At 47.3% G+C, this 13,633-nt stretch overlaps 1 protein-coding gene across 8 annotated transcripts in view; it reads right to left on the bottom strand.

The window, feature by feature from the left end:
* Positions 1-13,633, bottom strand: part of LOC126215386 (programmed cell death 6-interacting protein) — a 168,801-nt gene that overhangs the window by 35,862 nt on the left and 119,306 nt on the right. For 5 of the 8 annotated variants that reach the window (XM_049942088.1, XM_049942094.1, XM_049942087.1 and 2 more), the window contains exon 14: positions 6,367-6,511. In XM_049942088.1, the coding sequence (XP_049798045.1) occupies positions 6,367-6,511 (145 nt within the window). The remainder of the gene's footprint in view (positions 1-6,366; positions 6,512-13,633) is intronic. The other 3 variants (XM_049942089.1, XM_049942092.1, XM_049942093.1) reach the window with 1 other exon arrangement.

Raw genomic sequence — 13,633 nt, 5'->3', positions numbered from 1 at the left:
ATTTGAGATAGGAAGCTTCACAATGTAAAACATGAAAACAGAACAAATGAAACAGAACAGAGTAGAAGTTAGGCCGGAGTGCCAATCCGATAACCAGTTTTAAGTGGTATTTCTTTTCTAAATGCAGGTATCCGTTCCAGTTTCTTCTCCTGTACGTGCGTATTCTGATACGGTGACACACTACTACTTTCTGTGCAGCTGTGTTTCTTCGTGCAGTGCAACCCTTATCACAATTACCACAAACATGTCACACACAGTCACCCACCATATTCACAACAGAAAAGGTGAATTACTGAATAGGGAAGAACAATCGTAGTAAAACATTTAAAAACAAAAACGACATTAAAAAAGATGAAAACATTAAATGTGTGAAACTTTTTATACAGTAAAATGTTTGCTTATAGTAACTTAAACAATAATAACATACTTAATTCGTAACTGAAGCGAGGAAGGTTAAAGTTTAATGTCCATCCAAGTGTGGGTCAAAGGAGGCAGAACACAAGCTTAAGCTGGTAAGGATTACGAAGGAGACAGTCTGTGGCCTATTTGGGGAACAATCTGACGTTCACGTCAGGCAACTTAAGTAAACTAAGAAAAAACAATCGTCTGACTGAACCGGGATTTGAACCACACGACAACGTATCCGATATTCTCGACACAGCACCATCCGATCTGAATCGGCATAACTTTCTGAACTGTAAAACACGGTCTCAATCGCATTCATTTAATGTCATCTGATAACAGTCTATTGGCTGAAGGTGTTAACTTTATGCAGTCGTTCCGTAAACACCTACGTCTACAATTATATATAACACTCTGAGATTTTCGGCGAAGCGGGAGAGTGGCGAGGGATACGGACAGTGGTCTACGAGCCGTGTCAGCCACCGAGACCACGACTCGTCTCTCGTGAGCGAGTTGAACTTTAAACATTTTACTCGCCGCTTACTCTGACAAAAATGTAAGGAAACGGGAGACAATTTAAAATAAACTATTTTTAAAGCAGGTTTCTGTAACGCAACCAGCCAAAGCGGCATGCACTTTGTCGTCAGCAACTGTCAGCCAAAAGCCTTGGCACTAACAGCATATGTGCACCAAAACAAAAAGAAAAAAATTAAATTTGTGTACAGGTACCTACTGCTATTGCCTATTGCCACACAAAAAGTGTGTTCTTTCCACTTAGTATATTTTAAAAATTCAAAGATAATGCTAACAATTAGAGCAATAGTGTAAATTTGCCATTCGGCCGGTAAAATGTGCGGCAGGTAGAGGACGGAGCAGGGAAGCGTCCGGCGTGTGGTGAGAGGATCGGCAGAGGAACGGCCAGCTGCGAAGCGTCGCCGCACAGCTCTGTCGACCGGCTGCCACCTGCCTCAGCAATGCGACACCTGCTGTGCCCTCCACACTACTCTCGCAAATCTCGAAACCACTCGTGTCGCCCAGAATCTTCTCTCGTACGACGAATGTGGCACCCGTACGCGTCGATCGGCCGTCACTCTTCCAGTCCGGTTTCCCGTCCTCCGTACCCCGTTCTTAACTCCGGAACACTTGACTTTAAGCGGGAAAACTCATTTAGGAAAGGACAGTGCGGTAAGCTATTCGGCCCGGGTATACGACACCGAGCTGTGAGAAATTGCCGATACACTGACCGAATGTCCCCACAGACACTCGTTACGAGCCAAATCTGAATCGGTATTACGTACGCGACGACGTCCGAGGAGTGCGGAGGACGGAAAATCGTCGAACGGCACGAGTGTACAGAGAGCACCGGACGTCCGTCGCATTTCCGACGTCCTATCCGACAGTCGAGGCGACGGCGGCGACCGAAATCGCCAGTCTCGGACGAGGACGTCCACCTGTCGGACCCGCCCGACGACAGTGTCGGTAATGTGGCACGGTGTGACATTTTTTACCGGTGGAGTTTCGGCACGCCGCAAAAATTATTTATATTATTTTAATGTTTTGCGGAACTTCTGCAGTGGCTCTCTGGAGCGAGCGAAATCGCTTACCGATTCTCATTCCTGCTGCCCTGTGCTGTGAAATAACTCCCACAACTCACTTCCCAGAGCAGCTACGTCTGTCTTCTCCGATCAAATCACATACTCGAGATTCGTGTTCTAGAACCGACGTGGCACACGCCGGCTCTGCCGACAGTAGCCTCACGCACGTACTGCCCGTCGTGCCGGGCTTCCGTACGCTCTGCCAAAGTAGCGGGTGGCAGCGACCAGGTTCCTGCGGTGTCGAGCGACTGCCACCTCGTGGCCGAATTTTGGAGCACGGTCACTGTGCTCTAACTCTCGTGTCAGTAAACGACTGTCCACACTCGCAAGAAACGTTATCGTCAAAATTCACTGCAGAATAACTTTAAACCTGTTCAGCATCTCTAACGTATAAGATTTTTAAATAGAGCTCGATACGGAGCTGGACAGGTACGGCAGAAATCCAATTATTCTGACTCCGACTGTCCGGATTGCTTCGAGCAGAAAGAAATTTGACTGTACTGCTAAAGTGGTCGGTTTTGCTCGACAGTGATTACCATATAGAGTACAATGTAGATTTCTTTATCATTCTAAAATCAATCCGCAGCAAACGAATTAAAAGACAAAATGTTCCCGTGAACAACGAATACAGTATGCACTATATGCAAATTGTTGTGTTTGTGGTGCCCGTTATTCAGTGCGGCCTACATCAGTCTGTCTCTCGACCTTAACACACACGCCCATTTGCAACTATACAGTCTTTCTTCCATGTATTTAGTTTTGTACGTGTTTTAATTTACTGTAGATATAATAGAAGGAAACATTCCACGTGGGAAAAAATTATCTAAAAACAAAGATGATGTGAATTACCAAACGAAAGCGCTGGCACGTCAATAGACACACAAGCAAACACAAACGTACACACAAAATTCAAGCTTTCGCAACAAACTGTTGCCTCATCAGGAAAGAGGGAAGGAGAGGGAAAGACGAAAGGATGTGGGTTTTAAGGGAGAGGGTAAGGAGTCATTCCAATCCCGGGAGCGGAAAGACTTAACTTAGGGGGGGAAAAAGGACAGGTACACACACACACACACACACACACACACACACACACACACACACATCCATCCACACTAGTGTGTGCGAGTGTATACCCGTCCTTTTTTCCCCCTAAGGTAAGTCTTTCCGCTCCCGGGATTGGAATGACTCCTTACCCTCTCCCTTAAAACCCACATCCTTTCGTCTTTCCCTCTCCTTCCCTCTTTCCTCATAAGGCAACAGTTTGTTGCGAAAGCTTGAATTTTGTGTGTACGTTTGTGTTTGTTTGTGTGTCTATTGACGTGCCACCGCTTTCGTTTGGTAAGTCACATCATCTTTGTTTTTAGATAAATGTTAATTTACTGTGAAGTATATGTCTTCTCAAAGAAAACTTCTCGTCTTATCCTCGGCAGACAAAACTCGAACAATTAGGTGTAGCGTGAACGGTTATCATTTAGCCGAGATGTTTAACACGGAAACGTCGACAATTTTTTATGGGAGAGAGGGGGAATCCTCAATTTTAATATTTATATCTCAAGAATGAAGATGTGAGTTCATCAAAGCAGTGAAAACATAAAATAGGAAAAGCCGGAACAGGACATATTAGACTGGATTCTGCAGTAGCAAGCACCAGGAAACCCTCTTCCAGAGCCTACCATTTGTGAAGAAGCACGACTTTTAGGCGAGAAAAATAGACAAGTTTGCCTTCATTCGAAGTTGAGAACGGTCGGCTACAGAATTTCTGGGCAAGTCACGGTATCTGCGAGTTGGATTTAGGTGGTAAATAACTAACAGCAGATCCAAAAGCAGCAGAGAATTTTACTGAAAATTCAAAATTGAAGCAAAATCTTACAACCCTGAATTTTTATACTGCGCATGTGGGACAGACCTTATTTGGGAGGCAAGTAAGGACAGTGTGACCGTGCCGACTCTACGGGGAAACCACAAAATACCCCTTCTGCTAATGGGAAATTTGAAAAACTCCAGTTTCTCAGAAGTGTTAAAAATTTTACATCTGTTACAAGAATCAACCAAATGCCTGGGTTACTGCTACTTTCTTTCGAGACAAGTACAATTCAATTTTCATACCTGAAGTGAAAAAATACAAAAACATAGGGAAAGAAGGTATTAAGGTGATGTTAATCCAGGACAATACACCCAACCACCCAGCAGCAAGCAAGCCTTCTACAGAGGAGACAGACGTTCCAAAAACACACTTCGCCGGAGCCGACGAACCTGAAACTACAGAGCGACATTACGGAGGACAACTGTCGAAGTTTTTAACGAACACACTGTGGCTCGTCGACAAAAATTGCGTGTAGAGGACTGTCTTACGTGGTGGCAGATGCACGGAATTTGATGAAAACAACCCTGTTGTTATGATAAACTAAAAGGCAGCTCAACCAATAGTGAGGTATAGAAACACGAAGATGAACACGTAGAGGAAGAGAAGCAGTAGAGAGAAAATATCACTCGAGGACGTAAGATCCTCTGGAAAATTCCTGGACTTTCGGCTGCAGGCCAGAGGATGTAGGTGAGTAGCTAGCGCGCGATTCTTTGGACCCAGGCTTCCAACTTCTCAGTGACGACGAAACTATTTGAAGTGTCAGAGAAGAAACTGCTCGTCTCGACACTACGCTAACACGGACAGAGCGGCAGCCCGAGTGTGACCGCACGCAGCTGCTCACCGTCCAGCAGATGCGAGACAGCTCCACGAAAACAATTAAAGACAGCAAAACAACTGACTGACGTTTTCAAGAACCGACAATGTGCTTACATTATCTTGTTGTAGTCACTAAATTAATATTAAAATAGCAAGTTTTCACGATTTACCCAATTATCCAGATAATTGGGAGTTCTACTGTACTCTAAATCAGCTTTCGTTATTCGACAGTGGTTCACAAATGCATCTTTTAGATAAGAGTGCTACATCCTTTATAAACGTGCTCGATGGCCCCGTGTTATTTTTGCACAAAATCCACTTTCGAATCAAACACTTCTTCTTTCTTTCTTTTTTCTGGATTCGTGGTTCAATTCTAACGCCATAACCAGAATGAAATATTCTGTCAAGTAACACCAGAATTCCGAGGGTGTCAAAGAAATGCAGCACGCAGTACCACTGCTGTATCTGGTGTCATACTAGTCAGATGTGGAAACTGCTTTAGACTTGAGCTGTATGGCTGTCACAATGACAAATTCCACGATATCTGTGGGCACTAAGGTTAAGTGTGTGTGTGTGTGTGTGTGTGTGTGTGTGTGTGTGTGTGTGTGTGTGTGCGCGCGCGCGCGCGCGCTCTGTGCTTGTAAATTTGTGAAAGTTTTCTACTTCTGAAGAATGACTCCAATCCGAAAGCAGAAATATTTCTGGAATTCTTTCTCATTGTGCTTGTAAGCAACTCAGTGCCCAGTGTTACTGTTAATAGGTGCTTCACAAACTACAGTAACCGGCATAACGAGTATCGACCTGTCCCGACGTGACCGGCTCGTTAAAGCTGTCGCAGCACACTTTCAACTGTGTCAGTCCATCAAACTGCAGGGCGTACACAATGACCGGATTCACAACACCACCTGCAGTTTGCTCCCCAATTATCAGAAATCGTCAGTACGCGGAAAGGTAGTGGCAGCGAGGGCAAACCGAGAAGTACCTCACACGTTCGACTAAATACGCATCTCAAATCTACACAGAAACACTACGGCGTACCGAGGCGAGGTCGACCGCCACTGCAGCGATCGTGCCGGAATTTGCGGTTCTCCTCATTTCGCGAAGTCCGTGACGGATACGGTCGACAGAGAAAATGCGAGAACCCCACATTTCCAGAAATTCGTTACAATCCTGCCGACTTTACAGGTGTCCGTCAACAGTACGGGGACAAAAATCTAGTGTAGATCCGTACGGGCAGGGCACCGAGTCCTATTGCGAAATCCTCGAACAGGACAAAAAATTAGAACTCGCGTTATCACGTTTTGAAATGTTCCTACGAGAAGTCTCGACGACAGACCGACAGAGTCTCCGAAAATACAGATTGTCGAAGTAAGATCTGTACGTTTACCACATGTTTACTACCCCACTGACATAATGGAAGATACAGAGAGGAATGTCATTAAATTTTCAGGTCCGGGCTGCAGGAACTCCCGTTCGAGTTCGTCACTTATTTCGTTCCGTCGCACATTACCGGTCTCCCGTCAGATCGACCCGCAGTGCTTACTACGACACGGCCCGTGAGGTGAAAGGTCGGTCGTAACCTGGCACCACTTCCCTCACACTATTACCGCCGACACGTACAGGATTCGGTGGGAACGGGAACTGGGCCCCGGGAGGCGGGATGCGGAGTGCACAGCCAGAGCACTCTACCTGCTACGTAGTGCTGCGGCACGGCGGGGGTCGTACCGATCGGCTGGCGCGTCGGGTTCTGCGTCAGGTCCTTCAGCAGCTCCTCCTTCTCAGTCTTGCGAGCGAAGCAGAAGTCTGAAATCTTGTTCTGGAAGACTACCAGTAGCTGAAAGCAATGCGAGTCCCTCATTAAAATACACCCACAGACGTATTACAGAACGGCACGAAAATTAATCAGAATGCGCACTGTACGTGCATAAAAAACAAACGTGTTTCTATACACACATTATTACTTATTCACACTGACGTGACATTAATGCCGAAACGAAACTGTCGGAGCTCCTTCGTTACCTCAGCTGGTCCGAGTACTCTACTACATATCCCCCCCCTCCCCCACACCCCTGTCCGCGAATCCCACATTGCCGAGAAAATTATGCTCCGAGCAAATAACCCGAATTGCAGACCACGGGGGACAAATAGGGTAAGCCCGTGTGAATAAATTTTACAGGAGAGCAATTTCAAAGAACGGACCACAACGATTCGCACGCCAATATTCTGTCCCATTTTCAGTGCGACATACTCGTGGCTATAATTGTACAGCTTTTTGTAACGAAGATAAAGACACGGCAGAAACTAGAGTTCACGATCTACTCGAGGGCAAAAGAGACGACAATTCTGTCGTACGAACACTACGACTCTTCTATTTTATTTTCAATCTCTTAATTTACGCTTCAAAACTTGTCCTCTATATCTGCGTACGAAACTGAGCATACGGGTTAATGTTAGAACAGTAGGGGGCAATAAAACAGCTGTCTGTAAGAGTAGATCCGCCAATGCAAAATCAAAAACTTCCACCGTCAGTACAAAGCGATATGCCACTTGAGGACGTGCTTCTTCCTCCTCACACTTGCACAGGAGATTCCCTTTTCCCAAGTGGTCTTCCAGTACGGACAGAACAATTATTATACAAGGCACAATCTCCCCTCCCACATTGACCACTCTCTATAAACTCATTTTGCACCTATTAACTGCGGTCACTCAAATGTCTTATCAGTGTTTAAAATCTTAAGAAACTATAAAAATATTTCACAACTTAAGTTAACAAGTGGGGTGGAGGGCCGGGTGACTTCTTGTGAACATTTTGACAAACACTTCATCAAAAAACATAAATAATGTCCTGAAGAATTCCCACTGCCTCACGACGACTAGGTCGGCCACCAAAATATTACGGGCATAAACGGATTTGTCAACTCTTTCGGAAATTCAAAAACGCGAAATTAATTCACACACTGGTCGTTACGATCACGAGATTATTCTCAACTCTCCGACGCCCGGAGTATTCGAGTCACTCGTCACGCGACAACTCGTGGGCCGGGTCGCAGTACGCCAGTGGCAGCTGCACTGTACTGCGTGTAGAGTATTTACTGCCACTGTCGGCTCCCACCGCATCCCACTTTTACTGCACGAAGCATTACGACTGCCACTTCTCACTGAGCTGACATAAGAGGAGATTTGTGTAATATTTTTTTGTGTGTGCCTAATAATGTGCCATATGTCAGTTTCAGAAGTTTTACAACAGATATTTAATTCATACTCTTAGCGTATTGCCATTTTTTGAAGCTTACAGACATTAGAGAGACTTACATTACATGTGAATTTAAAATTTTTTGTTTACACAATTTTTGAGGGAATCTGACACTTTTTTTAACACTGCAAGAGAGAGAGGTGCGCCGCGGCAGTCACCTGCCGACCGTATTCGTCGAGGGTACGCCGCAACTTCGGTCTTCAAATTGGATGCCGACTAATTGTTATCAGATTATAGGTTCTGAGAAACTTTTTCCCCACTTCCTTCAATACTACGGGGAATCTCAGGCGACTGCAACCCACCCTCGTGTATAGCTACTGCACTAGCAAGAAGATACAAAAAATAAAAAAAATTATGCAGATCTATCAGCCTCCCATTTGTATTCCACGAAATATTCACTAACACTACTACTACCCGTGTGAAGAAAGAATTACAGTTTACCGGCTGCCTCGAGAAGGGAACGTGACGACGAACCCCTCACTAGCTGTGAACAAAATTACACAGAGGAAAAATTACCGCTGTGCCTAGGATAAATAGATTTTATAAGAGAAAACGTCCATTCAGATTATCTCAGTGCACTGTCGAACACATACCCGTGCTACAATTTCCACGAGATCTCACCGTGAGAGAAATTCGGAACAAAGTGGCATCGGGCAGGGAGATTCCGTGATGTCAAAGCCGTTCCCAGTGTTCCGTACGGCAGTCGGGTAAACAGTCTCTATGTAAGACATCCAAAACACCTCCCCTCTGGTGGTGACACTGGACAGTCTGCATCCAGTGAAGATAAACTTCAACAGTGACTTACGTACTCAGCAGGTCACTGCGCAGTATACAGCAGGGGGGTAATCTGTATCGATATTACAGATTTTCTGTCATTTCGTTCACGTATAGAGAGATGGAAGAGGACTGTGTACACCTTATGTCCTAACCTCCCTTACTTTACTTAACGCAGGTAGGGAGGAAAAACAAACCCACAATGTTCGAGTGCAGAGTTAGTGCGCCACTCCAAACAGTCGCACCATTTAAGTATCTGGGAGTAACGTCGCAAAGCGATACGAAATGGAACGAGCGTGAGAGAAGAGTGGTAGGGAAGGCGACGGTCCCGTCCAGTTTATCGGGACGTTCACCAGTGAAGGAGAATGCACGCAGGATGCCGGTGCGACCCGCTCTCCAGTACTGCTCGAGCGTGTGGGATCCGCACCGGGTCGGATTGAGGGAGGACGTCGGTGGTGAGCTGCTCGATTTGTTGCCAATTCTTTCAAACAGTGTGTTATGGAGATGCTTTAGAAACTCAAATTCTAATCCCAGGAGGGAAGGCAATGTCCTTTTCAAGGAACACTATTGAGAAAATTTAGAGAACTGGCATCCGAAGCCAACTGCCGAACGATTCTACTGCTGCCAACTTACACCGAGCTTAAGGACCACGGAGATAGGATACGAGAAATTGGGGCTCGTACGGAGGCATACAGTCGTCTTCCCCTCGCTCTATTTGCGAGTGTAACAGGAAAGCAAATAACTATTAATTTACACCGTTCCCTTAAATGGCACAACATGCATATACAATATTAACAGATTTATTTATTCCTATTCAAGGATTCATCTATGGTATAGAAGGAGTTGTCAAGGAGATAGGATTTCAATTTATTTTTGAAGCTGTTACTACTATATGTCAGACATTTTATTTTTGAAGCTATTACTGCTGTATGTCAGACATTTTATTTCATCTGGTAATTTGTCAAAATTTTTTATAGCAGCATATTTTACCCCTTTTTGTGCCAAAGATAGGTTGAGTAAAGGATAGTGTAAGTCTTTCTTTTTTCTGGTATTATAATCACGAATGTCACTAGAATGAGATTTTCACTCTGCAGCAGAGTGTGCGCTGATATGAAACTTCCCGGCAGATTAAAACTGTGTGCCAGACGGAGACTCTAACTCGGGACCTTTGTCTTTCGCGGGCAAGTGCTCTACCGTCTGAGCTACCCGAGCACGACTCACGCCCCGTCCTCACAGCTTCACATCTGCCAGTACCTCGTCTCCTACCTTCCAAACTTCACAGAAGCTCTCCTGCGAACCGGGAGAGCTTCTGCGAAGTTGCCCCGACACAGAGCCAGCAAGCCACGTGACCCCAGGGCCCGACCCAACTGCCGACATACCGTACATTCCGGCAGCTTACAAAGAACATCGGTGAGGCTGACGGGCCAATAGCTATCCACATCGAGTGGGTTTTTACCGGGTTCGAGCACCGGAATGACTGTGCTCTCCCGCCATTGCGACGGAAGGACGCCATCGCACCAGATCCGGTTGCAGACGACGAGAAGATGTCACTTGTAGTCAGACGAGAGGTGTTTAAATGTCTGGCTGTGGATGCGATCAGGCCCAGGAGCTGTGTCGGGGCAATGTGCGAGGGCACTGAGGAGCTCCCACTCTGTAATCGGGGCGTTACAGGATCCACTGCAGCGTGCAGCGGATGAGAGGACGTTCCCTTCCAGCCGCCGTTTGAGTGTGCGAAAGGCTAGGGGGTAATTCTTCGACGCCGAGGCCGGAGCAAAGTGCTCGGCAATCGCGTTCGCGTCGGTACAGAGCTCGCCATTTACGGTAACACCGGGGACAGCTGTCGGGGCCCGGTACCCGAAAAGACGTTCGATCTTTGCCCAGACTTGGGAAGCTGACGTGTGGCACCCAACGGTGGAGACGTATCTCTCCCGACACTCCTCCTTCCGTCGCTCGATAAGGTAGCGAACACGGGCACGGAACCGTTTAAAGGCTACGAGGTGCTCCAGGGAAGGGTGCCACTTGTGCCGCTGTAGAGCTCGCCGACACTCCTCGATTGCTTCGACGACTTCCGGCGACCACCGAGGGACAGCTTTCTGCCTCGGGCACCCTAAAGAGCGAGGGATCGTGTTTTCTGCCGCAGAAACAATTGTTTTAGTCGCCTGCTCAACAGTCACGTCGATGTTGCCGCGTGGGGGAGATTCGGCGGTGACAGCAGAGGTGAAAGTTCCCCAGTCCGCCTCGTTCAGAGCCCATCTGGGCAGGCGTCCGTGCGCCTGACGCCAGGAAGATGGGGAAGTGGTCACTACCGCACAGGTCATCGTGTGCTCTCGAGTGGATAGGTGGGAGAAGTCTCGGGCTTTAAATTGATAAATCATATTTAGGAGCAGAGGTCGAATTGCGACAGTAAAGTTTCGACATTTCTGCCTCTGCCAGTAAGCACGGTACCACCCCGCAAGGGGTCACGGGCATTAAAATCTCCCAGAAGTAGGAAAGGGTTAGGGAGTTGATCAATCACTCCAGCTAATACATTTAGGGGTACTGCACCATCTGGAGGAAGATGCACATTGCAGACAGTTATTTCCTGCGACATCGTCATTCTGACAGACACAGCTTCAAGAGGGGTCTGAAGGGGCAACTGAGTTTAGGACACAAATGCAAACTCCACCTGACACTCTATTACAGTCGCTACGGTTCCCGTAATATCCCTTATAGCCGCGGTGGGCAGGTGTCCGCATCGAAGGGAACCAGGTTTCCTGGATGGCAATGCAGATAGCAGGTGTAAAGCTTACAGTTGCCGTAGCTCGGCCAGGTGGTGGGAAAAACCACCGCAATTCCACTGGAGGACGACATCGTGAGACTGGCAAGGCACGGAACATTCGACGAGGCAGTTTGCGCCTCAGAGTCACCTGCTGCCACCGATTTATTGCCCGAGCAGTCTATATCCACCGGGTCTGAGGGTCTGCCGAGATCTAGGTACTCGGCGGACGCCAAAATCTCCACCCCGTCCTCAGTCGCAGAGCTCGTAGGTGGTAGTGGTGTGGGTGGCACTGCAATATCTTTGATCCCGGCGGTTTTTTTTTTTTTTGGATTTCTCTCGCTGCTCCTCGGGTTTCCCCGGCTGTGAGGATTTCACTGGCTCAGTCTCCGGGACTGAGGACGAGCGTCAAGCCGTACGACCAGCTGCTTTTGGGCTCTCCAGCCACTGGCGGGTGTCTTCTTTCCCACTAGCAGAAACCTGGGAAGGGAGTGACCCGAGACCTACGCTTCTCCGGCTTACAAGTGGGGACGGATGTCACCTATGTTTGGAGGGGGGTTGCTCCCAAAGTAGTTGGTGCAGGAGCAACAAGGAGGGAAATGCCCCCACTATCAAGAGGGCGGGTGTAGTCTTCCGGCTCTGAGAGGCGACCCGGGTTGGCGAAGTTGACCGTGCCAGAACTGTTGTAGCGGTTGCGTAAGACGATGTCTTACGCACAGGATGCAGGCACTCAAATTTTCTCTTAGCCTCAGTGTAGGTCAGTCTGTCCGGGGTCTCGTACTACACGATTTTCCTTTCTTTCTGGAGAATCCTGCAGTCAGGCGAGCAAGGCGGGGTATCGATACGTGACGGGCGTCCGCAAACTCGGCACGTGACGCCGGATGTACAGCGGGAAGACGTACGGCCGAACTTGCGGCACTTAAAGCATCGCATCGGGTGAGGGATATAGGGCTTTACGAAACACCGGTAGACCGTCACCTCGACCTTCTCGGGCAACGTATCACCCTCGAAGGACGAGACGGAGGCACCGGTGGCAGTCCGATTATCCTTCGGACCCCGGTGGACACGCCGGACGGAATGTACACCTCGCCCCTCTAAATTGGCGCGTAGCTCGTCGTCGGACTGCAAAAGAAGGTCTCTGTGAAATATGATACCCTGGACCATATTTAAGCTCTTATGGGGCGCGATGGTAACAGAAACATCCACCAGCTTGTCACAAGCGATTGTCAGTACTACATTATCTAGCTGAAGTTCACATGCACAAAATTTGCTTACTTCTACAGTTTTGTATTTATACCGTTGTTTTACGAAAATGGCAATGCCTCCTTTATTCATCCTAGATCCACAAGTGTACGATGCTAAATTATACCCATTTATACTGACACTGTCCATCCCCACAGTTCCACGGTCATCAGACACACAGAATATATATACCTCATTTTCGTTTTTGAGATCATCTAAACACACTAATAGCTCATCTACTTTATTTTTTATTCCCTTGATGTTTTGATGAAGTACTGCCCTTAGCTTTGCCCCTATTTACTGTACATTATTTATTGTTGTCTGTGTGGACTTCGGCTTTAACCTACTAGGTCTACAACTTTGCTTCCGCCATTTTTTCTCGAAGTTTGGGGAAAACTTACAAAAAAATTATGTTTCACAGTATTGCCCATCGCTGGCCACTCCATCTTTCGGATAGCGTACAAATCCCGTGGCGGAAGAACTGGGCGTCTTTTGTGGGATCCGCAAATCGACTCAATTTTCCACTCGGGCATACGATGGAAGTACTGGTCGGCCAGACTGTACGCCACTGATCGAAAAAGGTGGTAGTCAGGGAGAGCAACATACGGAGAACACGGCAAGAGGGACAGGACTTCTCATTTCAACGTTTCCGTGTTTATTTTGACGGGTTTTGCGACACGGGGTCGAGCACTGACATGCCGCGAAATTACGTTTGTGTGTCTACGGCTATATCGTGGCCGTTCGTGTTCAAGTTCTGGGCTCGACCACATCAATTGCTTTGATAATGATGTCCTGTGACTGTCTTCGTCCGTTTCAGTAGCTACGAAAACGATTTGTCTTCCCCCGCCATGCCAGTCTTCGACATCAAAATCGTCTGTCTTACCTAGCATTTTAAGAGCCACAGCTGCAGATTTCTTCACGTTAAAGCAGAA

This window comes from Schistocerca nitens, chromosome 12 (assembly GCF_023898315.1).
Source record: "Schistocerca nitens isolate TAMUIC-IGC-003100 chromosome 12, iqSchNite1.1, whole genome shotgun sequence".
Classification (NCBI taxonomy): Eukaryota; Metazoa; Arthropoda; class Insecta; order Orthoptera; family Acrididae; genus Schistocerca; species Schistocerca nitens.
The sequence above is the reverse complement of the archived record's forward strand: the minus strand, read 5'-3'. Positions and strand labels throughout refer to the sequence as shown.